Below are 27,032 nucleotides of genomic sequence, written 5' to 3'. Positions count from 1 at the left end.
GCCATCTTTCAGACTCTGGTCTCCAGACCTCATCTATAAGAGTACACTTAAGTGCAATCTCGGCTTACCATAACAAAATGGGAGTTGCACCAATATCCATACAACCTCTTGTCAGTAGATTTGAGAGGTTTAACTCACCTTAAACCACCAATTCGGCCACCTGTCACAGAATGGGACCTGACTTTGGTCTTAACAAGGCTCATGTGTTCTTCTTTTGAACCCATGACGTCCTGTGATCTTAAATTTCTCACATGGAAGACAATCTTCCTCATAGCCATTACATCGGCTAGAAGGATTAGTGAGTTACAAGCACTTGTCACGTACTCACCCTATACAAAATTCCTACATGACAGAGTGGTTCTCCGGACACATCCAAAATTCCACTTGAACCAATCCATAGTTTTGCCCACATTCTTCCCAAGACCTCACTCTCACCAAGGTGAAAGGGCCTTACATACCTTGGACTGTAAACGTGCGCTAGCATATTACTTAGACCGCACTGCAGTCCACAGGAAATATACTCAACTCTTTGTATCTTTTGATCCAAACAAACCAGGTAATCCAGTGGGCAAACACACTCTCTCCAACTGGCTAGCAAATTGTATAGAATTCTGTTATGAAAAAGCAGGCCTTCCTCTCCAAGGGCGAGTAAAGGCGCATTCAGTAAGGGCAATGTCAACCTCAGTAGCACACTATCGTTCATTGCCAATCCTCGACATATGCAAAGCGGCAACATGGAATTCTTTTCACACCTTTGCAGTTCATTAATGTTTGGACAAAGAAGGACGACAAGATTCAGCCTACGGGACAATCTGTCTTAAAGAACTTGTTCCCAGTATAATCCTAATTCCTTCTACATCCAACCTGCTGTGAATTTTGGCTACCTCATTTTTACCAACAATACTTCAGTGTTGCTTCACTACAAAATGACTCTGCCTATAGCTTGCTAATCACCCATATGTGAGGACTAGCATCCTGCTTTTGTCCTGAGATAAAGCAAAATTGCTTACCTTGTAATAGGTGTTATCCCAGCACAGTAGGATGTGGTCCTCACGAAACCCACCCGCCACCCCGCGGAGTTGGGTCAGATAAGTTTTATTTTATTTTTTGCTAAAGTTTATTGCTACATATGAGACTGAAGGGAAACCCCTGTGGCTGAGAATATCATGGCATGCTGGGCATGCTCAGTGTGCCAGTCAAACGTTTCTAGAAACTTTGACAAAGTTTTCCGTGATAGGGCTCCGTCAGTGACGTAATGTGTGAGGACTACATCCTGCTGTCCTGGGATAACACCTATTACAAGGAAAGCAATTTTGCTATCTATAAAGCCCTATGAATTTCAAAATCAGTGGTGCCGTTCTGCTGGAATTTTCTCTTTTAATTTAAAACAGACAGGAAAATGCCCAGCTAAGAATCTGACTAGCTGACAACCCATTGTGATTTATAGTATTAGTACAGCAATATTGCATCAGATCATGTCTGCAGATACAAGGGTCTCAGAAAAGCAGTGCCATTGAAAGAGCCAGTTGCTGAACATCCCACATTGTGTTGTCACTGATGTTCTTTGCTGTTTTAAAGCTGCAGGCGATAACTTCAGAATATTTATATGCTGCTCTAAATCTCCCTTTGTGAAAATGGCATTCTTGCATATGCTGTATGATCTGTTTAGAATTGCACTCAGGGGTACATGTTTTGGAGGGGAGGTATCTTCTAAGGATACTTGCATAGCAGAAATCTGGTGGGAGCAGAATAACCAATGGGACGCTGATATCTGGATACAAATTATATCAACATGACTGGGCACATTGAATTGGTGGAGGGGGTGGTACTATATGTTAAGGATGGCATAGAGTCAAGCAGGATAAAAGTCCTGTAGGAAACAATGGATAGAAATTTTGTGTGTGACAGGGAAGAGTATAGCAGTGATTATATATTACTGTCCATAGTAAAATGTTAACAGAAATTACACAAAATTGGCAGCATAATGGAGATTTGTTACCCCAATAGTAAGTAAATGTCTCAGAACATGCTAGGGAGGTAGAATTTCTAGATATCATAATTGTCTGCTTCATTGAGCAGCTAGTTCTGGAACTGACAAGTAGTGATCATGGAGGGGGCCCCTTCTGTCTCATTTTTTGGTGGAACCTACAGGTTGTAGAGCGTCCCTCTCCTGCTGTTTGCTAGATCCTCTGGTATCCTGTGAACATAAGATTTGCCATTTTGGGTCAGACCAAAGGTCCAACAAGCCCAGTATCCTGTTTCTAGCAGTGGACAATCTATTTCGCAAGTACCTGGCAAGATTCCAGAAGATTGATAGATTCCATGCTATTTATCCCGGGGGATAAGTCTTTTTTTTTTTTCCTCCCCTTTAGTCTCCTAGGTAAGTTTTTCAGTCAGTTCTTAAACTTTTCCTTTCTTTGTCAATGTCTGCATGGGGCACAGAAGTGGCATCAATCAGATTTTTGCTTTTGCTATGCTGGTTTTTGTTTGCTTCCACAAATGGTTAAGAATACCAGCAGCTTCCAAAGGTGCCCCCTATGCGACCGGGTTATGTCGATCATGGACTTCCATGATAGATGTATCCTATACCTGGGGACCAGTCATGACATCCAGGGGTATCTCCTATGCATGACAATGACCCCTAAGGGGGGGATGTCTGTCCTGGCTTAACTTTATGGAAAAGCACTGTGGGAACTGTAAGTCTGGCCCATTGGCACTGGAATCGGAGAGATCAATGGACCTAGGAGCTGCATCGATCACTGATGGTGTATCAGCATCAAGAGGGCATTGAACCCTCTCAACATCACATACCAAGAAGGACCAGGGAGATACTGTCATTTGTCTCCTCCCACTCGAAGATGGTGAGAGGTTCAGTCTCTTTGCCTTGAGCAAAGACCAAGTAGCATCTACATCAGTCTCCGTCAATGCACAATGCCAGGAAGGGGAACATTCTGGCGGCAGCCTTGAAACTCCCTAAGTAATCACATGGTGAGCAGAGCTCATCCTCTGTTCAATCCTGGGAATCACACTAGTCTTCAGGCGTCATCCACCGTTACACCGCTGGTATCCCAGGAAGACATGGCCTCCCCTCATGCCTCCCAACCTGTGTTGAAGTTAGCAATCTTTGTGGGAGAGCTGGATAAAAAGATCCAGCAGGCCTTGGACAGAGTGATGAGGAGCGTTGGTACACCAGAATTGAAGATAGTATTTATGCAGACTATGTCCAACTGATACTGGAGTCCTTATAGCTGCCAGTAGATCGGTACTACTGTCTGTTCTTGGAGGGGAATAAACAATCTCCATTTCACGGATTGTGATTTCTAGCCCATCAGGAATTTGTTGCGATCTATGGCCCAACAGACAAGTGATCCCCTTTGTGATGCTTTGTCTGGTAGGTAAGCAAGATTCAGGTCCTTGACCCCCAACTTATCAGTCAGGCTTCGGTTCTGAATGTTAGTATGGCTATGTATCTGAACACTGATGAGGAAGAATCGATAGGACGTCCTTTTGATTCATCTCCACCACAGGAAAGGAGAAAGTTTGCATCTGAGGACCTCTTTTGCCGGCTTTTTTTTCAGAGAATGGTAGATACTATTCTGTTTGCTTTGGAAAGAGAGGATTAATCCAGAAACAAGATGTTGGACATTTTCCAATTAATGGACCTTCTAAGGAAACTGTGGTAGCTTCAATTCATAAGTTCCTTATGCAAGTGTAGATGAGGATGTGGGAGAACCCTGTCTCTGGCTCTTGTCAACAAGAAGGCAGGTGTGCTATATTTGGTTCAGAAGGCTTCAGGATTGGAAAAGCTGCAGCTACTGCACCAATCTGTTCTCAAGAAGGCCAAAAAGTCTCTAGCATCTTGGATTCTCTTGAAAGGAAAGTATTTCAGGGAGCAATGCTTAGTGTCTATATAGTGAGCTAAAAACCCTTTATGATCCAACATTTGTGGGATATTCTGAAGAAAATGGAAGTGACCAGGTGGCTTCCTCAAGAGCGGTGTGAAGACTTTTAGCCACTGGTATTCGAGCCCTGTCTGCCTCGCTGGGACATGAGTTCAGTGGGAGCCATTCAGAGACTCCCCCATCAGCCCAAATTGAAGCCATGGGGTCAGATAGTACAGTCCGCCCTGCATCAAAGGAAAAAGCGGCATCGTTTGCTGATGTTGAAACCTATGTCAAAAAATCATGTTGGTTCTCGATGTATCAAGGCACCTGGTGCACAGGAAGTGCATTGATACTTGATGCACAGTGTAAAACAAGTCACTGCCCATTTGAAGCCAATCACTTGGATGCAACCAAAAACATCCTTGCTTACACTCCATCAATGCACCTGCCCAAGTCAAAATCATCAAGCTGCATTACCTACACAGCTATAAGCAAGCCACTCTAGGCCAGCTGCTGAAGGGCTCATCTTACCTCTTCTCTCTCTAATTACCACAGTCCTCATTCCTTCTAGGTTGATAGTGGAAGGCTTCTAATTAGAGATTCCAGCTCGTTTGCTTCATACTGTTACTTTTCTAACAAAAAAAAACCTATTAAGATGCAGGAACCTATCCTTGTCCCTGAAGAGGATGTTCTACATTTCAGTCACTCGACCAGATTACAGGTCTAGTGAGAAATGTTTACCTCTTTATTTAAAGAGATGGAAGGAATAATCCAGCATTGCTGCAGCAATATCTCAGACTGGAGTCCAAATATTGCCTATCAGGGTAAACCCTTGATATAAAGTTGATCATCTTTCCACTCAATGGCAGTGGAATCAAGTCGCTCAGAAGCAGTTGACCAGGGCTTTTCCCCTCCGAGGCAACAGAAAGTGCCCCAGGTTTGCCTTCTTTGTCACTGGGATCCAGAGTTTATAAACCCTCACATTCAGAAGAGAGGTATACAAATATACCTTTTAACCTATTTCTGAATGTCTGACCATACATAGTCCCGGAACCCCTGTCATGTTCAAAGACTGTGGAAAATGTGGGGACATCGCTTAATGTCAAAGACTCCTCCTTGGAAGTCTTTGGGCCCCTCCAGATATTGGATGCCCCATCAGATCCAGCAGCTCTTCCAGTCCACAACATTCTAAACTGGTTGCAAATGAAAAATTGGAAACACCTGTCTCTGGTACTCCTATGGCTAGAAAGCTGGATCTCAAATACAGAGTCCCAAAATTTCAGGGGTTCAGGGTCATGCTGCATCAGTCTTCATTGAATCCATCCTGAAAAAGACTGCTAGACAATTTTGGCAAGAAAGTCTTCCAAAGCGCTATGCTTATTGCTATTATTTGTAAGCTCCAGTTCTATATGGTTCAAAATCTTCATGATCTGTAGGCTTTTCGACAACCTGCGAAAGGAGGATCATTTTATCCCAAACCACTTTTGAAGGCAGAAGAGTGCATCACCACCACCTCCATTCTGTCTACTAATTTTTCAATTCCATTTCACTTGCCTCTTCAGCTTCAATTGGAGCTTGACGTATGATGTAGCTCAGGGTGAATAGCCTTTGACATGATGTCCATGCAGTAGCAAATTAAGAAACAGTATGTAGCAGTCCAAACCTCTTGAAGGACTCCGAGCACCTACAGAAGGTCATAATTTCATATGTGTCAGTTCCAGATTTGTCAGTAGTATCACCTTGTCCAACCCAATATAAACAACCTCTTCTGGTCAGACCCCAGCAGTATGAATGCTATCAGCCTAAGACTACACAACAGACCCAGCATAAACCTGGGCCCAGTTTTTCATCCTTCTGAACTGTGTTCGGGTGAGGGACAAAATCCAAATCATCTTGGAGGCATGACTGCAGATAACCAAGGACCTCTGTCATCCAAATCCTCAACTATGGACTACCCACATGCAATGATTAATTCAGCCTGCTTATCGATGGAAAAAGCAAGTTTGCTCATGGTAAACAAAGTATTAGCCATGGAATGCTTGCCTTCCTAGAGAGTCAACCACTTATCTAAATTTATCCATAATATAGATTGAGTAGGCTCAAGTGAGAATTCAAAACTCTACTAGTTAGAAGAGACAACTCTGACACCATTGGCTAATTCATCTTGCTCTATATGGAAAAATGTTTATGGTGAACAAACTTGCTGTTTGGGATCAGTGTTCAAAGTTTCTTGGATGGAGCAAATTAGATAAGTTCTAGCTCCTTTCTGTGCTCTGTAATGGTTTCTTCAGTGAGTCTATGCTTCCTTGATGTAGGCTTGATGTAGGCTTTTGTGTTTATGATCTCCTATAATGCCAACTTTGATAGCTGGTTTTTATAAAGATCGGTTGGTTCTTTTGAAAGTTCTTTAATAGCTGCTCTTTCAGGCAGTCTGAGGAAATCCCATCTAATGTGTTTTTTTAATGTTACGTTGCAAAAGGGCCTTTTATTCTGTTTTGCTTAGTAGTGGAGAGGAATTATAAAAAAAAAAGTTATCTGAAGTATTTCACAGAATTAGATCTTGTTAAATTCTTGAGTGGAACAGAATATTAGTCCAGACAATACAGAATTCTCAGAGATAGCCCATATGTACAGAGACTGATTTCTACTACTTTGATTAGAAGTGTTTTGCTCTCTTGGGTAACTGCCATTTTGGGTGGTGCTGTATCCGATATTAAAATTATCCTGTTTGGAGGTTTGTAATAGCTGGGAATTGTATCTTTTGAGATTTGGTCTTTTTAAGGTTTTCTGATAACTGTCTTCTGAATATTGGTTGAGATTCTGTGTTTTTGTTGTAGAATACAATCAAATATTTTCTTCAGCAAAGATGATTGCAGTAGGTGAAATACGAGATGATTTCTCAGTTCTGCTCTTCTGTGTCACAGATGTTCAGTATAAAATAGTTCTCCCATGTGCGTGCAAATCTCTCATATGCATATCAATTACAGGTATCCTGAAAATCAGATCAGTTAGGTATGCCTCCAGGACTGGATTGGGAGCTGCTATTTTAGAGGGTTGTAAATCCCATAGGTGTTTGAATAATTTATTTATTCATTTGCATGTGGCTAAGAAACAGGTACTACTTTTAAGTTGTGCTTTCTTTTTTTGCAGACTCAGCTGATACTAGATGGGCTCTATGGTCTTTTTATGCCATTACGTACGTTTGTGTCATGGCAAATTATGTCTTCTGCTACAGTTCTACTAGCTGTATTAATCCTGGAAAAAACTGGAGTTTTAAGTGTGATAGCTTTTAAAGGACGAACATGAGCTTCTGAGACCCTACAGGTCCCTTTTTTTGATGGCCAATACTAGAATTGCCTCTGCATATTCTTTTCGTAAATAAATTGTGGTTGAGGTTTTGTTTCTAATGGTAATATTGGATAATTGCTACCTATTTGATCACATCAGGAATAAGGGGAGCAGATCTCTGAACTGAACAATCTTTCCATGTCTTCATTGTGACTTTGATGTCATAAACGTATTTTGATGCACAAAACTAAGCAGGTGTGTTCTAAAAGTCAGATAGCAGATACCTATAATGAGCGTAAGCAAATCTCATTTTCACAAAGGAGTATGCTTAAGAGTATCGGGGGTATAGACACCTGAAAAGACCAGATTGACCATTTGGTTTGATTAATTTAGCCTTTTTCAGTTAATGAAATGCTATTGTGCAAAAGCTTTCAGTTTATTGCAAAATGATATTTGGCAGCAAAGAAACACTTTAATATCACTGCAGTTCCCATCTGATTACAGTATTGGTAGAAAACATCCTTTTTAATTGTACTGAATTACTATTTTGGGGGGGACTTTATTTCTTTAAGGCATTAAAATTTTGCTTGTAGCCTTAATTCATTGGTTTACTTTTCTTTCCCTTAACCCATTTCTTAACTGCAGATATTGCGAGAGTCGAAGAAGGGTTTTGTTACTGCACGTGCACGAAGGCTATGAGAAAGATCTGTGGGAGTATATCGAGGACTGAGAGCTGACCTGAATATATATAAAAACAAAATGAACTCTGAAAACTTTTATCATCTAGAGTGCTCATGCAATTAAAAACAACCACAAAGCAAACCAACAAAAGCAAGGCACTAAATCCTCTTCTGACATCGCTGGTCTCTGGTGCCGCAATTCGGTTTTGTTAACAGAAAGTTGAAGTAAATTATATTGTAATAAAAAAAAAACAAAAAACAAAGGTAGATAAACAATTGTACAACAGTATTCTAGGTGGCCAACAGGAGTGTGACAGACGCACGAAAAAAAAAAAAAAACCCTCCAACTTTAACTTGTAACGTAGCTTCCTTCTCAGAGCTGAATCCGGTTTTCTTTCCATTTTTTTTTTTTTTTTTGTTCTTTGTGTAATACAGATTAAATTGAATACCAAGTTATGACACTGCTTTTCAGGTCCAAACCAGCCATTTTGATGTACTTTGGTAAGAGTACTCTGCCCCCTGCCTCCCAGACCCCACTTTCCAAAGTTTTTTTTCCTGTTTCATTCCCGTAGCGTCCCCCCTCCTTTTTCCCCGACTCCCACTCGCTTTCTGTAAAATTCACGGATGGATGTTTGTTTGGCTTCTTGTGAAGGCAGCAGGTTCGGGGGGGGGGGGGGGGCTAGCAAAGGGGTAAAGATTAAAAGGGAAACACTTTGTATAGGACTTTTAAAACAAATGAGAAAAAAAAAAAAGGACAACACAGTATTTTTCAAAATTGTATATAGTGCATATGCATGGACAAAGAGCAAGCGTGGCACGTGTTTGCATAATGTTTAATTACAAAAAAAAATATTTATTCTTTAAAAACCTTCAAGATTATGTCTATTTGCTGTGAAGTTTCTTTCAAATACCTTTTAAAAAAAACCCTCTTTTGGGGAAAAAGGGAGCATAAAGGGAGCATAAAGGGGTAGGAAGTTTTTGATGGGTGCACTCAATGGCTTTTTACTGGTGAAGACTGCATTTTCTTTCTCCTGCTCTGAGCACATCTTGAACTGCTGAAGTGCATTGCATTAGAGATTCTGGTTTGACCTTAAGTACTACTTTTGTCTCCTTTTAGCTTCTTGTAAGCAGGGACTTCCAATCAGTCAGGATACTCAGTTTGCTATGAACTTTTGACTCTTGTTTTGAAAAGATGTCATTGCCGTTGAGCCAAAGACAAGCTCATTCCTTTGCTTAACTTGCACCTTTTTCTGCTCAAAGGAAGCAATTTTAGAGATAGCTGCACTTTCCACACATTTTCTGCTGCATGCACCCATTAACATATAAAACACATGTTCTTTCTGTCCATGAATCTCAGAAATCGCTCTGCTTCCCAGTTACGCACACATCCACTGGACTTGATTGCAAGTCATATGCAAAAGAATTTTGATACTTTTTTGCAAATGTTTTTGTCTGGATTTTTGTCTTTGGATTTCAGCTTTACATCTTTCTGAAATGACATTTTTGATGCTATGATATATATATATATTATATATATTATATATATATATATATATTATATATATATATATAATATAAAAAATATCAACATGCAATACATACATACATGTGAAAAGAAGTGTGTTAGAATATTTGCTTGGGTGTGCAATCTGATTCAAGTACTGAGCAGAAGTGACTAGAGAAAATCAGTGGAATCCAGTTCACTTAATACATCCAGTATTGTATGTGTGGTGTTTCAAGAGTGTGTTTGTTTTTAATCAGAGCAAGAGAACCATTGGGTTTCAGCTACCAAGTCTTTTTTAATATTTCTCCCTTAGCGGGAACTATGTTAAAGTCAAGGTTTGGTGGTGTTTTTTTTTTTTTTAATTGTTTCCTCCTGTGTAGGCACTCTTTCTCCACCTGTGGTGTTTGTAATCACCAGAAAACCAATGTATTGAAATATTCTTTGATGCTAACTTCACCAGGTTAAGAACAGTAAATAAAAAGGCAAAGGAGGCATCAAAAAGAGAAAATTACTGGCTCAATATTAAAATGCCTTGCTCACTTCCTTCCAAGTGTTGTGTGCTGAAGCTCATGTTTTATTGCCTGCAAAAATGAAGAAATCCTTCCCATGCCTAGTGTCCTAACCCCTTCCCATTGCCTCAGCAGCAGTTGTTGCCGTTGCACAATCACATGCTCAAGGTTTTAATTTTATCTGTAGAGGCTGCTATTCTGGACTGTTGCCAGTCATGGGTTTTTTTTGGTTGGGGGGGAGGGGGCAGGGGATGGGGGAGGGTTATAAAGATGTCCATGATCTGGATTTTCTTCCTTCACGTGTATTCAGTAGATTTCTGAGCTGCCGATGACGCATTTTGCCCTACATGGTGGCATTGAGCCAATCTGATCATGCAGTGGACAACCAAAATCTGCTCATTTTCAATGGACATGAACTTTCCAGACAGTAGTGTAACAAATTTCAAGCTGGGGGAGGGGGGGTGAGTTGGTTCACATTGTGTTAAACTCTCGCAAGGTCTGTGTAGAATTTTAGGGTTTCTCACTTGCCCGTTGTATCCAGGATAGACTCTGAAAGACATTTACTGTTCACATTTTTAATAGTCTTATTTTGAATTATTTCATCTCTTGTCCTGGATTAGGTTTGGTCATTTTCATTGTACAACTGTGTGCTAAGGCCGCTTCCCGATTTCAAGAAGTATTTTATGCTGATGTGATCCTCTCTTTATGGACATCTGTTTGTTTTTTTTTAAGGTGGGGAGGGGGTTTCCATTCAGTAGAAAATTGCCATTGTATTTTTTTAAAAAATCACAACATGACTTGAAAATGGTGTAGCCTTGAGCTAATGACTATATTTGATAGTAGTGATGGCTAACTGTGGCCTGAGGGTTCAAAAGTCACATTGTGTATGGTATTGGTCAAAGGCATTATTTCACACTTTTAGTACATGAGCTAAGTGACCCTTGACTGGCTGATCCAGCTCTTGGATTTGTAGGCCACTTCCTACTACCTTCTGGGACAACGTCTTTTTTAATAGGGAGAGTCCCAGACTGTAGTAGATTATGGTTGAAATAAAACACAGCCTCCTGTCAAGGCTTATCTGGGTAAGCACTGTTCACAATCAAGATGGTTTTTAATCTGAAGGGTAACGTATATACTTTGTTTCAGCAAGCAGCATCCCAGCGTGTTCTGAGTGAGTGCTGAGGATGACTTCCTTTAAGGAACTGGTCATTAGTACTTATGTTAAAACATCATGTGATGTGACGTCAGTCAGCCAAGCTCAGGAAGAAAATGGCAAGAAGTTACAAATATCTGTATTATAAATCCAAATAGATGGTTGGGTATTTTGTGTTTTGACTGGTTGCATTTTTTTTTTTTTTTTTTTATAAAACAGGAATTCAAGAATATTTGGTGTTGCTCAGTTTTGTCCCCAGGATGATTGCCCAGGGCAATGCAGCTTTAATAGAGTTAAATCCTCCAGTGTTGCTTCTGTGTCCACACAGTGTTGCAGGGTCACCAAGTCACTGGGCTGATCTTAACACAATAATTATGTAATAATGCTTAGGAAAGTGATGTTTAACATTTGTCATTTAGTGACATGCTGTGTGTTTGTCTTTCTACCCTGACCTTCCCCGTGCAATTGCCATGCTAGCTAAAGGTTGAAAGGGAAGTTATCTCAGAATCTGAACCCTTCAAAGCTGTGTCCTGTGCCAGCATGTGTTGTCTGAATAGTCATCCCCTCTTTTTATAACATGAGGGCATCACCTCCATTCTCAGACACATAGGAGACACAAACCTATATTTTCTAAACTGCAGTTCTGGGCACTGTAATTGGGCCACAGTGCCAGTCTTTTTTGCTCTTTTCATGCTGTTTTTCAAGTTCTGTGTTTATAGGATGGCCTTCATTAAGGTTGAATAGGCACATGTGGCTTGCAATACATGGGTTAAGTAACAGTAGCCTAGAACTTTCAATAACTGTTTTAATAAGATCCAGTTGTAAATTGATAATGATAATCAAGTCAGCCTGATAGCAAATTCTTGCTAAAATCCATTGTCTTAACACTGTCTTAAACCAGTTTCTCAGATGGCTGCATGTATGTGATCTGGCATACTGCTAGCATACAAGGATTAAGTGATTACTGGTTTCCCATACCCAGGTCCACTGCCCATAAATATGTTTAGAGCTGAACATTAACTTTATTGAGACTCCAGGAAGGGCACAATTAAGCATACCTGTTATTAAAATACTGAGGAATTGTGACATAACCAGGAAATCTTGTCATGTTTAATATTTTTATTAACATAAATTGGCATGTTTCTGCCAATTTTTATTTTTAAATTAAAATAAATTCCCATTAATAAAATGTAGTTGTTGACAAACCAATTTTCAGTGATGTCTGCATTTCAGTTCTGCTGGGTGTACTTCTCAACAGCTTTTTCTAAGCGTTATTTGTCATTCTGTGGACACACATCAAAGGTCACAGTCTGAGTCCCTTCTTGGAGGGAAAAACACATTTTTAGAGATTCTTATAAAATACTTTTATTTCTTAATCACAGAGCCTGTGAAAAAACACATTTAAAAATGTAGCTAAAAAATGTTTAGCTATTTTTGTTTTGAAATAACTAAAACTTTTTCCATTTTTAGGGAATAGTTGAGTTTTTTTTAGCCATTAAACACCTTTTGCATTTCTTTTTGTAGGACATTGGTATGGAAAGAAACTTCTAATCCTATTTGGGGGAAAAAAGTGTGAACCTGCTCTTCCAGTCACCTCTTATGTGGCCACCATGATTTTTTTTTTGTTACTGTAAATGAACCCTGTAAATAACCTTAGGAGGCTGTGATTTTGTCAATTGCCTTTTACAAATAAGACCTCTTGTATTTTTTTGACATGGCACTTGTATTTGATTCCAGTAGTACTGTAACTATTGGAAATGAGCTTCTGATGTCGTTGTAGTGCTGCCACTGCAAGAATTTTATACCTGCAGTAACATTAAAAAAACCTCCCACTATTGCACTACATCATTAAAAATATAATAAAAATGACTATTTTAAAACAAATATTTTTTTGCAAAGTTAAAACCTGATATGGTGAGTACTGTGTTCATTTATTATAATCTTTTAAAAAAAAAAGAAAATCCATGCTAGTGTTCCTAGAAGTAGAATTTCATAATAACTTATCAGTCAGTGGCCTTATAGAATTATTATGTAGCAAGAGCACAGGACTCAGAATTCAGCTAAAAATGAGAAGTGGTAATATGTTAAATTACTTTAATTCCAAAAGATGTATAGAGCTGTATACCAGTGACTTTATATTTTATTTGGTCTGGCGGTTTTCTCCTGGTCCTTTTGGGTTTCCAGCTCAGTCAGAACCCAACTCTGTTGCATTACAGTGCCATGTGCCTTCTCCTTCACAGTTAGTCTAGGGAAAAAGCATTGGCTTTCTCCCCTTCCAGTTCTCATCCCAATCATTGCAACAGCAATCTTTAGCTAGGCTCCTTCTGGAACCCTCTAAATGTGGACCCAAGGTCCAGCAACTAGATATCACAGTTACGTAATCATTGGAACTCCCTCTCCTAGATCTGTGAGCGCTGCCTTTGCAGCATCCTGAATCCTGGCCAACCTAAGGAATGGAAGACCTGCTTCAGGAATCAAATCTAGGTCCCTCCATACAGTGCTTTCTGCTGGTCTGCCAGGCCCCCTAGACTTTTGCATTTTATTGGTTGATGTACTTGACCCAGGTAGTGTTCTCTTCATAGCAAATGAGCTGTGTAGCAAACTTTGGCATGAAAATATGCTCCCTGGATGGCTGGAAAAAGATAACTACACCTCATGGGTAGTATAATTATCCTTTACTGCAAAGATGTTTTTGAGTGCCAGTTTTCTCATTCATAAATGAGTTGCTTTGCATGTTTTTTGAATCACAACAGCTCATGCAGACTATGTGCCAAAAGGCAGCAAACTGACAAATAGGGCTTCATGTAGAAAAACATACAAAACCCCTGAAATTTGGGGAGGGATGTGTATTTTGGGGCATCTCTGCATTCCAAGCCCCCACTTGTGAAAAACTTTCAGAAGTCCGTATATTGACTCTTTTTATTGGAGTTTAGCTCTGCTGAAATGAGTGCTGATAACCTAAAGTCAGACCCATAACCATAGCTGCTGCTGTCACAAGCAGAGAGTAAGGCTTTCCAATAGTCTTGATTGAGGGGTACAGTTGGATTCTTTTTTTTATCTTGTTTCAAAATTATATCAGATTAATGGCAATTGTATGTGGGGGAAGGGCTCCCAAGTACATCATAACTTCATTACGAAAGACCGTATAGAATCAAGGAATGTCTGGAATCTGTTTTATAAATATATTAACAAACAGAATAACTGAGGCAAGAAATATATTAAATTCCAAAAGTTTTGTAAAATTTTGACATGCCAGTGCTACTTAAATTTTATTTTTAATGTGTGGTAGGTAAGGAGAGGTTCTGTTCATTTAAATTATTTCCATTTTGTGCCTGCAAGTTGTAAAATTATAGGATTGTTTCTGATTTTACAGTATTTGTGTATAAAGAACAATTATAGCTAGATCCAGTTATTTCAAAAATGAAACTGGCACAGAGAATAGTGTTCAGAAAAATCCTGTATAGTGATATAGATACACTATTATTTTAGACACTGAAGTTCTCAGCTGCATAGTGTTTTGACATATGCTTTTCTATCAGAGGAGATTCATTTCTGACTCTCCTTTTTACTGTACAGATGTAATCTTTTTGTGTTGAATGTATGTAACAATATTAGGAATGATATCTCTTAAATTCACAGAGCATATTTGCTCAGCTTATTTAACAATCACTTTTTATTTTGCACACTACAGAGAGAATGATTCATGAACATCACATTGTGTGATATCACACAGTCAATCTGTTTGAGATGCCTGAGAAACTCAAACTGTGCTTCATAATAAAGCCATTCCATTCTGAATTACTAAAGGGATAGAGAATTTTAGCAAGGGTTAAAACAGGTACACCTGCAACTCACAGGCTTTATTTTTCAAAGAAATGAATAAAATAGTGTGATTACCATGTTACTCCTCTTAAATGTGTAGAAATAAAGGTAAACAAACAAGCTGTAGGTGAGACCTTTATATTGGACCAACATAATACATTTTTAACTAGCTTTTTTGAATGTTATGCTCTATTCATCAAGTTAGTGCATTGACCTGATGAAGGCAGCATAGCTCTTGAAAACTACACTCAAACATGTTAAGTTAATCCAAGAAAAAAAGGTATCATTTGCAGCTTGTTTCACCTTTATTTCAGAGGTATGTTCTGGATAGAAATGGAAACATTTCATTGACTTTCATATGGTGTGGAAATTGGTTATTTATAAAGAGAAGTTATTTTTAACTTCATTAGTTTAAGGCTGAAATTGTATATTGACTAAGAAATAAACAGATAAATCAATATTTTATGTGCCCCATTATTGGAATTAATCACCATTATTTAATCATTGGGTATATTTAATATCGCAAGCATTTTAATAGTGAATCAGTGGAGTACAGCTAAGTGCACTTTAAAGTCTGACATTTGGCCTGGAAGAGTAGAGATTTCTGTTTGCTAGTTAGGTCATCTGGTTTAAGTTTTTACCCTTATAGTTAAAATAGTAATTTTGATAGAGAGACTAGAGCTGGGATTTGATTAGTATATTGCATTCTTTCTCTCTTGTTCTGAATTTTCCATGTGAAATTGAACATTTCATATTACCCATCACTTTCATATGGGGTTGTGTGCACATTCATAGTTTATTAGTTAAAATCATTTTTACACTGCTAGTAGAGGAAGGAAAGGTCTTAGAAAATTAGGCTCTTTTCATTATGACATTGGGCAAAATGATTGCAGAATTTCATTAGCAAGGAGAATGTTTGACCTAATATGGTCAGAAAATCTTAAAGCAAGAACTTTCAACTGAAACTTCCAGTATTTTTTCTACAATCACTGTTGTAATATTAAAATATAAAGCTATGTAGAATGACAGATAATTGTGAATTTCAATTTTGTGGATTACTTGTATCAAAAATGATAAAATTCTTGGATATAGTAAACTGTTTCAGTCCCAGGGTGCCATTCTGGTCCTGACAGTCACAAACTTATGTACTTTTTTAGCATAACCAAAATATGCAACCTAAAATGGATTTTTAGGTCAGTTGTGTGCAAATGTCAAGTGGATATATTATATATTGTCTGATTTGGATAACCTGGTAGACCAGAATTGGTCCTGACCTCTATTTTTATTGCTATTTCTTTTGAGTTTTTAAACAAAGGTATCTGCAACTCCTTTTGCTTAGCCTTCCAATACACATCAACCATCTTTTTTATGTTTTATCATATTTTGCCTGTAATAGCTATGTTCTAGAAGTCAATTGTAGTAAGATTTTTCTAAAACTCAGTGTTAACACAAGCAATACTTTGACCCTGGGCACATTTTCCTAAAGGGATTTTATTTTTTAATGGCGCAGTCTTACTCATGTTAAGATAGAAATATGTATTCAAAAATAAGATGTGTACTCGAACCACAATAAGTAATGAATCCTGACTGCCACTAATCTAGCTTCTGCTTTCCACTTTTCAGCTTACCTTTTCTGTATTGTATATTCCTGAGATGAACTTTATTAAGGTTATTCTTCCTGTCTGTCTCCATGCTTCCAAGCAGTTTCTTTAAGGAGGAAGATGACTGTTGGACAAATTGAGGTTCATACTGTTAGAATTGTCTGACACTGTAACAGGCTGAAGGCAGTACTGCAGAGGTGGACCAGGTGCAGGAGCTCTGGAACAGAACTGCAGAGGAGAATGTAGCACATGGCCGAGGCCTGATGAGCAAAGATCCTGGTCATCTATCCTAGCAGTCTGTTGTACCAGCAAAAGGGTGCTGCTGCTCTCCTTATACTGTTATCAATCAGGGTGCACCCTGTGCTGAACCTTCTGAGGGCATGTCTACCTGTCAACCAGAAGGTAAATGGTCTCTGGCCTTACCCTGCTTTCATCTCTCTTGTGGCTTCTGTGCACCTTTCCAGCCTCTACCTTTAGAACCACTGGTTCAAGCCCTGGCAATCCTGACAATCTGGTAGCAGCGAAAAGTCTCGGGCAAAAGGCCCAGAAAGGGACCATTCTCAACTCATAGCTCACTTATAGATTTGAGCCAAAAGGTGTGAACTCAACCTTTTAATATCAGTGTTGGTTTGCTGTGAGCTTATCAAATGTCAGTTTGTATAAGGCATTTGCCTACTTACATTTTTTTTAACTAAATGTTTAAAGAAAAAATAAAAATCGTGATACAGTATCGCAGCATTGAAAGAGGAATCCTTATGTGTATATGATACTTTTAAAGCTGACATTGTCAAGGGCCACCGGTATGTGCATATCCAGGCCAGGTTTTATTTTATTTATATTCCGTCTTTTGGAACTTCAAAGCAGAGCCCATTCAGGTGTACTGTAGGTATTTCCCTATCCTCTGAGACAATAGAAAGTAAATAAAAAATAAAGTAACTTGCCCAAGGTCACAAGGAGTGGCAGGTTGTGCACCTGGAAAGGCTGGAAAGTGGCTCAGGCATTGGCATCCTACCTTCACAGCAATTAACAATTGTAATACAAAATCATATACAAATCTCATAAAAGTGAACCACTCAAAAAATGTCCTGATATCTGTCATACATAGTCACCTAACTTACTATACCAAGCACACCTATTCAATCATCTAAAAACCAAACATTTATACAAATTTCTCTTATACAAATCCCAATATTTCACTCAAGAGCTTCTTCAGGGGACAATTTAAGACTAAACATTGTATATCATCACATCAAAATTTGTCCACGAAGAAATGAGTAGTAGTATCTGGACAAGATGGTGTTTTAAATCTCTGGATTTAGAGATGATTGACAAAAGGATATAACCCCTTATCATAGAATCCTATGAGAAGATTTTGGGTTGGTCTTTTGGAAGTTCTATATAGATGGCAATGACTGATGTGGATACCTTCATTATTTTTTTCTTTGTTGTGGAGGATAATTTGTGCCGACTACTTTGAACCTATACTTTCTTAAAAAAAAGATATACAGACTCATTTCTTATGGACAAATTTGATGTGATACTCTACAATTTTTGGACTTAAAACTGTCCCCTGAGGAAGCTCTTATTTGAGCGAAACATGTTGGGATTTGTATGAGTGAAATTTGTATAAATGGTTTTTAGATGGTTGGGTAGGTGTGCTTGTTGGTTTGGTATAGTATGTTGGGTGAGTATATCTGGATATTTTTTGGGTGATTAACTTTTTTTATACAATTTTATGAGATTTGTATATGATTTTGTATTAGTTGTTTTGGAAATAGTGGAATAAAAATGTTTAATTGCTGTGTGTTTGTAACAATTTGTAAAGCCAACTTTGTATCCTCCTGCCTTCACAATCAGAAGATGACAAAGGGGGCAGCCACTATTGCACAGGCTCAGAGGCAGCCCATGTATGAGGCAGGTCAGCATGCTCAAAAGACGGTGGCCCATGCTGGCTGAGGATGGCCCAAACAGCAAACATGGCTGCACTGGCCTCTGAGGGTCAGAGAAAGGATGGAATAGTAGAGAAAGGGCAGGATGGAGGACAGTGCTGATGTTAGCTGTGGTGAAGGAGAAGGGAGGAGAGACAATGGTGGATTTGGGAGGGAGAATGCTGGGGTCCTGCTGAGGAGGTGGGCAGAGGGGGATAAAGTGCTATGGTGCAAAGTAAATATCCTCTTGAATTTTCAACGGGTGTTAGCTGGTCAAGTTAGATAACATACCTGGCAGATTTTACAAATATAGGGGCAGATTTTAAAAGGTACGCGTGCAGGCTACATTTGTGCGTGGTACCCGGCGCACACAAATGTATGCCTGATTTTATAACATGCGTGCGTAAATCCACCCCATATGTTTGAACATTTTTGCAAGATTTTAATTTACAATCTTCCTTCTCAGTCCCATCAATGATAACATAAAGCAGGCTATGGAACAGCTTATGGCAGACGTTGATGGACAGCACCTCTATCTAGAACACGAGTTGGTCATGTACTGCCTTGAATTGCTGAATTTGTTGGATGTGGCTTACAGTAAGTCCTGTGCAAAAGGGTACTCCCAAACCAGGTGAAGGACCATCTCTTCTGCTGTCCAGTCCTCTTGGGCTGTGCCTGTGCATGTAGAGTCTGCTGACGTGCAATCTGCCGTATATGAATTCCCATGTGATGACTTTGTACTGTTTGTCAGTGTTCTGCAACACCATCATGCAGGTGGCTTCTGGTTGATTGCTCTCAGGCTCCATTTGCCCTTTGCTTCGATCAGCTTGTAAATGGTTGTTTGTATCTATATAGCTGCTGTGATATTATAGAAACATAGAAATGACAGCAGAAGATGACCAAACGGCCCATCCAGTCTGCCCAGCAAGTTTCGCACTTTTTTTTTCATACTTATCTGTTACTCTTGGCTCTTAGTAACCTTTTAGTTCTATTTCCCTTCCACCCCCACCATTAATGTAGAGAGCAGTGTTGGAACTGCATCTAAGTGAAATATCTAGCTTAATTAGGGGTAGTAACCGCCGCAATAAGCAAGCTACACCCATGCTTATTTGTTTACCCAGACTATGTAATTCAGTCCTTGTTGGTTGTTGGTATATAGATCCACTTTTCTTCATTCCCCCTGCTGTTGAAGCAGAGAGCTATGCTGGATATGCATTGAAAGTGAAGTATCAGTCTTTCTCCCCTACCGTTGAAGCAGAGAGCTATGCTGGATATGCATTGAAAGTGAAGTATCAGGCTTATTTTGTTTGGGGTAGTAACCGCAGTAACAAGCAAGCTACTCCCCACTTTTTTGTGAATGCAAATCCTTTTTTCCACATTTCCTCTTGCTGTTGAAGCTTAGAGCAATATTGGAGTCTCATTAACCGAGTGTGTTTATTGAATAAGGGGTATTATCTCCAGGTAGTGCCGTCATTCCTGCGAGCCACCCACTCTTCATTCACGTCCTCTAGATGTTTTGGATCCACAGTGTTTATCCTTCACAGTTCTGGTCTTCACCACTTCCTCTGGAAGGGCATTCCAGGCATCCACCACCCTCTCCCTGAAGAAATACTTCCTGACATTGGTTCTGAGTCTTCCTCCCTGGAGCTTCGTGACCCCTGGTTCTGCTGATTTTTTTTCTGACGGAAAAGGTTTGTTGTTGTCTTTGGATCACTAAAACCTTTCAAGTATCTGAAAGTCTGTATCATATCATCTCTGCTCCTCCTTTCCTCCAGGGTGTACATATTTAGATTCTTCAATCTCTCCTCATAAGTCATTCGATGAAGACCATCCACCTTTTTGGTCACCCTGCTCTGGACCGCCTCCATCTTGTCTCTGTCTCTTTGGAAGATACCTGGAGTACTGTGTTCAGTTCTGGAGACGGGAGACCTCACCAAGGATCTGTACAAGGGGTAATTACTTCCCTTTTCTTACTCTATATTCCTCTCTCTATGCAGCCCAGCATTCTTCTGGCTTTAGCTATCGCCTTGTCACATTGTTTCACCGACTTCAGATCATTAGACACTATCACCCCAAGGTCTCTCCCCTGCTCCGTGCACATCAGCCTTTCTCCCCCCATCGAATACAGTTCATTCGGATTTCCACTCCCCATATGCATGACTCTGCACTTCTTGGCATTGAATCTCAGCTGCCATATCTTCGACCACTCTTCCAGCTTCCTTAAATCCTCATTCTCTCCATTCCTTCCGGCGTGTCCATTCTGTTGCAGATCTTAGTGTCATCCGCAAAAAGACAAACCTTACCGTCTATCCCGTCCACAATGTGTGTTTAAGAATATAACAAGATATGCTATACTGGCTCAGAGCAAAGGTCCATCAAGCCCACTAAGTGGCCAATCCAAGTCACAAGTACCTGGCAGGTACCCCAACATTAAATAAATCTTAAGCTACTATTGCTTATTAATTAATAGCAGTATATAGATTTTTCGTCTAGGAATTTATCCAACCTTTTTTAAACCAAGTTACACTTGGTCTTTGTCATCCTGTTCTCGGTCTGGTTCCTCGCCATCGGTTCTAGGCAAGGACCACGGGGACCATCAAAAGGTCAAAGAAACACCATCATTGATCATCTTAATTGCTTAAGCTAGACCATGGGCAGTCACCGATGTTAGTGCCTCCAACGCAGTGGTCTAAGGTGGAGGAAACAATTTCCTCCAATACCGACTATGCTTCCAGGTGCCTTCCATAGACACCGATTGAGGGCTCTGTGCCCCTTGATGCTGCAGGGGTGTCCTGATTTCCGCCTGCTCCTCCTCAAGCAGTTAGAGAGGAGGAGTTAGAGAGGTGCATGTGGTTGGCGGTCGGCCGGGCCCTGCAGGGCTTCGAGCCTCCAGTTCCACCGGGACTGCCGCAAGAGCCTAGTTCACTGGTGCTTGTGCCATTATTAGAATGGCTCAATATGCTGCTCGGTGTCCTCTTGACACAGCTGGCTCTGGTGCTCCAAGCCCCTTCAAGGCCAAAGGGAGCACCGTTGCTATTGCCACCGGCCCCCCTACCGCTGAGTGACTCTTCCAATAAAGAAGGGCCATTGGGTTCGATGGTGACCCGGGGATGCATGGTGCTACATCACCTCCCAGGGCCCTTGGGATCGGTTCCACCGGTGTCTTTAGTGTTTCATTTCCCACCGTTGGATCCTTCAGCGCCCCTACGACCACGAGGCCCATCGAAACCTCTGGCTCCTCTCGGGGTTCTCAAGACATATGTCTTGCCCATTGCTGGGTCTTTGACTCCCCCCCCCCCCCCCCATCCACAGAGGGTTGCAGTGAAGGGGAGGCCCCTTACAACCCCTAGGAAGGAGAAGCATCCATATCCTCCTCTGAGGAATCGGGGGCTCTGCCTTCTGAGCTCTCTGCGCCAGAGGATGTTTCCTTTGTGGGTTCCATAAAGGCCATGGCAGAATCTGTGCCTTTCCAACTTTTGACAGAACAGAACATGGCATAAGATGCTTGAGATTCTGTAAATCATGGATGCCCCAAAAGAGGTGGTGGCGGGGCCAGCCCATGTCATCTTTAAGGAGGTGGTAACCCACCTTTGGGAACACCCCATCTCTGCGTTTGTCTTTCAGTTAACTGGTGGTACAGTGTACTTAGTGCAGCCATCCACCGGGTTCGAGCGCTGTCAACTCCCCCACCAATCGATGGTGGTAGAGTCAGCCTTGAAGAAGGCAAAAAGGATCTGCACCCATGCCTCGGCTCCCCCAGAGCGAGAGCATAGGGCCCTCAATGCCCTTGGATGCTGGATTTTGCAGGGCGCTATGTTGTCTGCCGGGATCGCTTGCTACCACTTATACATGGGGAAATACTCCAGGAACCTGGGGACGTAGGCCCTGGAATTTAGTGAACATCTACCACAGCAATTCCAGGAGAATTTTCAGGCAATCGTGCAGCACGGCCTGGAGTGTGATAAGCATGAGGTCCGCTCTGCTTATGAGGTCTTTGAGATAGCCATGAGGACCGCTGCAGTAGGCATAGGAGTCTGGCAAATAGCGTGGCTGTGGGCCTCAGACATTCGCCTGAGATCCAAGACTGTCTTGTAGACTTACCGTCTACGGAGGAAAATCTGCCTGGAGACAGAATTAAGGAGGTGGTGGTGCAACTGAAGGACTATCAAGAGCCCCTGTAGCAGTTGTCAGCTAGTACCTCTGTCACCCAGCCACCTAAGAAGCTCCCACGCCAATACCCTAAAAGGTCTTTTTATAGGCCTCGAAAATAATACCCACCAGCACCCAGGTCCAGGGCTCAGCGGCCTGTTCCCAGGACGAGGCCAAGACAACCTCAGCCACCCCAGGCAACCGCAGTTCTGCCGCAGAACCCTGCCACAGGGTTTTGACTGGTGGCGAGGGAGCATGTGCCAATCTTCTCCATAGGACATAATCTCCCCGGTTGGGGGTTAATTCCAGTTGTTCGCAGATCCGTGGACCTCGATCAGTCGGACCTATGAATCTTGTCCATAGTGCGTCAGGGTTTCCAGTTGCATTTCCAGCAACGTCCACCCCACTCACCTCCGTGTCCCCAGTGGAGAGCGATGGGACTTACAGATACTTCGGGTAGAGCTTTCTGCTCTCGTTTAGGCTAAAGTGGTTGAGCCCGTCCCGCCCAGCCAACAGGGCCAGGGGTTCTACTCCATGTATTTTCTAATCCCTAAGAAAATAGGTGTTCTCCAACCCATTCTCGACCTGAGGGCTTTAAACCGTTTCTTGGTGAAGGAAAAGTTCAAAATGGTCTCACTGGGCACCCTGATTCCCCTTCTCAAGTCAGGAGCTTGGCTCTGCTCCCTTAACCTAAAAGACGCATTCATCTATATCCCCATCTTTCAGATGGAGCAGCAGTACCTGTGATTCCTGGTCGATGGGAATCACTATCAGTATCGCATTCTGCCCTTTTGGTCTGGCATCTGCGCCCTGAGTCTTCACAAGATGTCTGGTGATTGTCAGAGCCTATCTTTGAAGTCATGGGATTCGGTTTTCCTGTACCTCAACGATGGGCTTATCAAGGGCAACTCCCAACAAGGCACTCAGATGCCTTGAGTCTCACGATCAAAACTTTGGAGGCCCTGGGATTTCTGATCAGCTATCTCAAATCCCACCTCCAACCAACATTGCAACTGGACTTCATTGGGCCTTGAGTGGACACGATCCAACCGAAAGTTTTCTACCTTGGGACAAAGTGGAGACCCTTGTGGTTCTTGCTCGAGAGGTCTCCAATTGTCCCCATGTCTTAGCACATCAATTCCTTCAGTTCCTGGGCTACAGGGTGGTGACAGTACATGTTACCCTGTTTGCTCAGCTGCACATGTGCAGAGCACAGTGGATGCTGCACTCCCAATGGTATCAGGCCACCTAGGACCTACATGTTCATGTTCTTAGTAAGACACTATTACAGCAGTCGCTCCAGTGGTGGGCAAACCCCTTGAATCTGGAGCTGGAATGACCCTTTTGGAGCCCTCAGCCCACACTCACCACCAATGCATCTTGGACAGGGTGGGGAGCTCATGTTTTGGTCTTTCACACCCAGAGGTTTTGGTCTGCCCAGGAATCGCAACTCCAGATCCCCCTTTTGGAGTTGCGGGCGTTTTGGTATGCCCTTCAGGTGTGCCGGGAGCAGCTCCTGAACAAGATGGTTCTTGTTCAGACTGATAGGTGGCTATGTGGTATCTGAACAAGCAGGAGTGAACAGGGTCCTTTCCCCTCTGGCAGAAGGTGGTCCATGTTTGGTTGTGGCCCATCAACCATGGCATCACCCTCTGGGCAGTGAACCTTCCAGGAGTGGACAACACCCTGCCGGACGTCTTGAGCCAGGTGTTCCAACCTCATGAGTGGTCCCTTATGCAAGAGGTAGCAAACAATCTTTCGCTCCTGGGGAGCCCCTGACATAGACATCATCGCGTCTTCAGAAAACAGGAAACTATGCCACTTCTGCTCTCTCTGCCAGGGGCATGGTGGATCGATGGCGGATGCATTCTCTGTGCACTGGGTTGCTGTATACTTTCCCTCCCCCCCTTCCTCTCATATCAAAAATGCTCCACAAGTTGCAGCAGGATCTGTGTTCCATGATCCTGAATGCCCCCCTTCTGGCCCCATCAGATCTGGTTTCTGACCCTTTAGGACCTGGCCTCATACCCCCCCTCCCTGGTCCAATTGGGGACGGCTCTGGTCCAGATCACCCAGGACCAGGGCAGGCTCAACCACCCCAACCTACATGCCCTGGCCCTCATGGCTTGGATGTTGAGTGGGTCATGGTCTTGGAAGGGGTGTTGCATGTTGTTCTGGAGTTTAGGAAACCTTCTACTAGAAAATCTTATAAGCGGACATGAAGAAGTTTCTCTTCTTGGTGCGAGCGACGTGGTTTGGTTCCATTCACTTTCTCCCCTTCCACACTCTTAAGACTACCTGTTGTTGCTCTCAGAATCTGGTCTACAGACTACTTCAGTGAGGGTTCACTTTAGTGCCATAGGGGCAGGGAAGGTACAGCGATTTCCTCCCATCTGCTTATGGGATGATTTGAGAGGCTTATTACAACTAATGCCCCCCGTTAGTTTTCTGGGATCTCAATGTAGTCCTCTCGCAACTTATGAAATCTCTGTTGGAGCCACTGCGTTCTTGCGATTTTAAGTACCTTTCCTGGAAAGTTATCTTCTTGGTCATGGTTACATCAGCTTGCAGGGTCAGTAAACGGCAAGCTCTTGTGTTGTACCCATCTTCTACAAAGTTTTGTCATGAGAAGGTGGTCCTGCGAACGCATCTGAAGTTCCTTCCCAAGGGGGTGTCAAAGTTCTATCTCACTCAGTCTATTGTGTTGCTTTCCTTTTTCTCAAGGCCTCATGCTCCCTAGGGTGAATGTCTGCTATACACACTAGATTGCAAGAGGGTGCTTGCCTTTTACTTGGAATGGACAGTACCTCACTGCATCTCTATTCAGCTTTTTGTCTCCTTTGACAGAAACCGATTAGCAGTCGCTGTCTCTAAATAGACCCTATCTCATTGGCTAGTGGACTGCATTGCTTTCTACCACACACAAGCGCGCTTGCAGCTTGACGGTCATGTCAAAGTTCACTTCATATGGACCATGTTCGTCTTGGTAGCTCGCTTTCATGCAGTTCCTATCCACAAGATTTGCAGAGTGGTGACCTGGTGTTCCTTCCACCCTTTTGCCTCACATTACTGCCTGGACAAGGATGGCCAGCAGGACTTGTTTTGGACAGTCCATTCTCCATAATTTCTTCCAACCATGAAACCCCAACTCAGTGTGCCTGTCAAAGTTTCCTCCACTAGGCTCCATTGGATGATGTCACCCATGTGTGATAACTAACAACCTGCTCTTGGAGAACACCTGTTACAGGTAAGCAACTCTTTTTACATACAAGCTCTGTAGTGATTGAAATGCACAGAAGTCAAACATAGTGGGCTTTTGTAATTTTTTAAAGTATTTTAATGGAAAAAAAAATCTTCAGCCTGCTCCTGTGCTCGTAGTGGAGTTTAGGTTCCTGCTTCTATAGTGCTGCAACCAGGGCTGCCCTACTCGTGTCATCTTTTTTTTTTAATTTTACACGTGCCATTTCTATTATCAGCTTAAAATGAACTAAAATATTTTATTTTATGAGCTGTTAACGTTTTTATAATTTTCTAAATCCGACTGGGCCCTGGCCCAAGGAGCGTTCCTAGTGGTAGTTTTGGCAAACAGCTGCAGTTCTGCATGATAATCAGTGCTAGCTCAAGGGCGAACAACTCTCTTAATATTTAGTTTTCATTTACAATCACAATATCCAGGGCTTACACTAGCTTACGTATACTGATTGTATCCTTGTACTTAATTGTAGGCTTCTACGATGTAGTGCATTTTAACGGTGCATTATGATGTATTTGATCACTATTTTAACGGCTGGATGTAAACAGCTTACGCTAGAACTTATGTCGAGGAAGGTGGTAGAAAAATGTACATGAATTGGAGGGTTGTTTCTTGTACTGCCAACCTCTCAACATACAGTTACCTTTCTCTTGATTGCTAAACGCTTGTGGCGAGAAAACGGACTTGCTGTACAACTAACCGGTACCTTGGAATCGGTGTGTGGCCAATCCAGCCGGAGCACTTTCACTGTAGGACCGGGAAGTACGACAACAGACTGTCGTCAAAAGGCGTTGCCGCCGTAGGTAGTCGCCATGGAGACGAACAACTTCCGGCTGTCGGGGAAAAACTCCTTGAAGATGGCGGAGGAGAAAACGCCGACGGTGAGAAGCGCGACTGTGCAGGCGCTCTGGTTTGCGCGCCTAGGCTGGGTTTGCGCAGGTTTTCTTTCTCTCTGGTTTCATTTTGAGGAGCGCGTGCCCCGAGTTTCTTCCCTGCGGACCTTCGTTTTGCTTTACCCAGCACTGAGAGCCGAGGTTTGGACTGGCCTCGCTTTCTCCATGCATACATGGGGGAGCTCTGATTCGAACCCCGAATCAGGTGTTGGTGCTTGGTAAACCGTTTGAAGTGACACTAAACTGACTGCTCCCTTATCCTGGTTAATAATACTTTATGACTCGTTCTTACCACACGACCAAAAATGTTATTTCAAACGATCATCAAAGTAGAGCCCAGTCAGAAGAGCTGCTGGGCAGAATTTATG

The 27,032-nt window shown here is 41.9% G+C and overlaps 2 protein-coding genes across 6 annotated transcripts in view; both read left to right on the top strand.

Annotated features, from left to right (window-relative positions):
• The window catches only part of ARIH1 (ariadne RBR E3 ubiquitin protein ligase 1), a 199,873-nt gene extending 191,211 nt beyond the window's left edge, over positions 1–8,662 (top strand). For all 3 annotated transcript variants that reach the window (XM_029575813.1, XM_029575811.1, XM_029575812.1), the window contains one exon: positions 7,818–8,662. In XM_029575813.1, the coding sequence (XP_029431673.1) occupies positions 7,818–7,902 (85 nt within the window). In that variant the 3' untranslated portion in view covers positions 7,903–8,662. The remainder of the gene's footprint in view (positions 1–7,817) is intronic.
• A 17,860-nt stretch (positions 8,663–26,522) lies between these two features.
• The window catches only part of BBS4 (Bardet-Biedl syndrome 4), a 48,929-nt gene continuing 48,419 nt past the window's right edge, over positions 26,523–27,032 (top strand). For 2 of the 3 annotated variants that reach the window (XM_029575810.1, XM_029575809.1), the window contains exon 1: positions 26,523–26,652. In XM_029575810.1, coding sequence (XP_029431670.1) covers positions 26,584–26,652 — 69 coding nt within the window. In that variant the 5' untranslated portion in view covers positions 26,523–26,583. The remainder of the gene's footprint in view (positions 26,653–27,032) is intronic. The other variant, XM_029575808.1, reaches the window with a different exon arrangement.

The sequence above is a fragment of the Rhinatrema bivittatum genome, chromosome 13 (genome assembly GCF_901001135.1).
Source record: "Rhinatrema bivittatum chromosome 13, aRhiBiv1.1, whole genome shotgun sequence".
NCBI classification, from domain to species: Eukaryota; Metazoa; Chordata; class Amphibia; order Gymnophiona; family Rhinatrematidae; genus Rhinatrema; species Rhinatrema bivittatum.
This window is presented reverse-complemented; position numbering and strand designations above follow the sequence as displayed.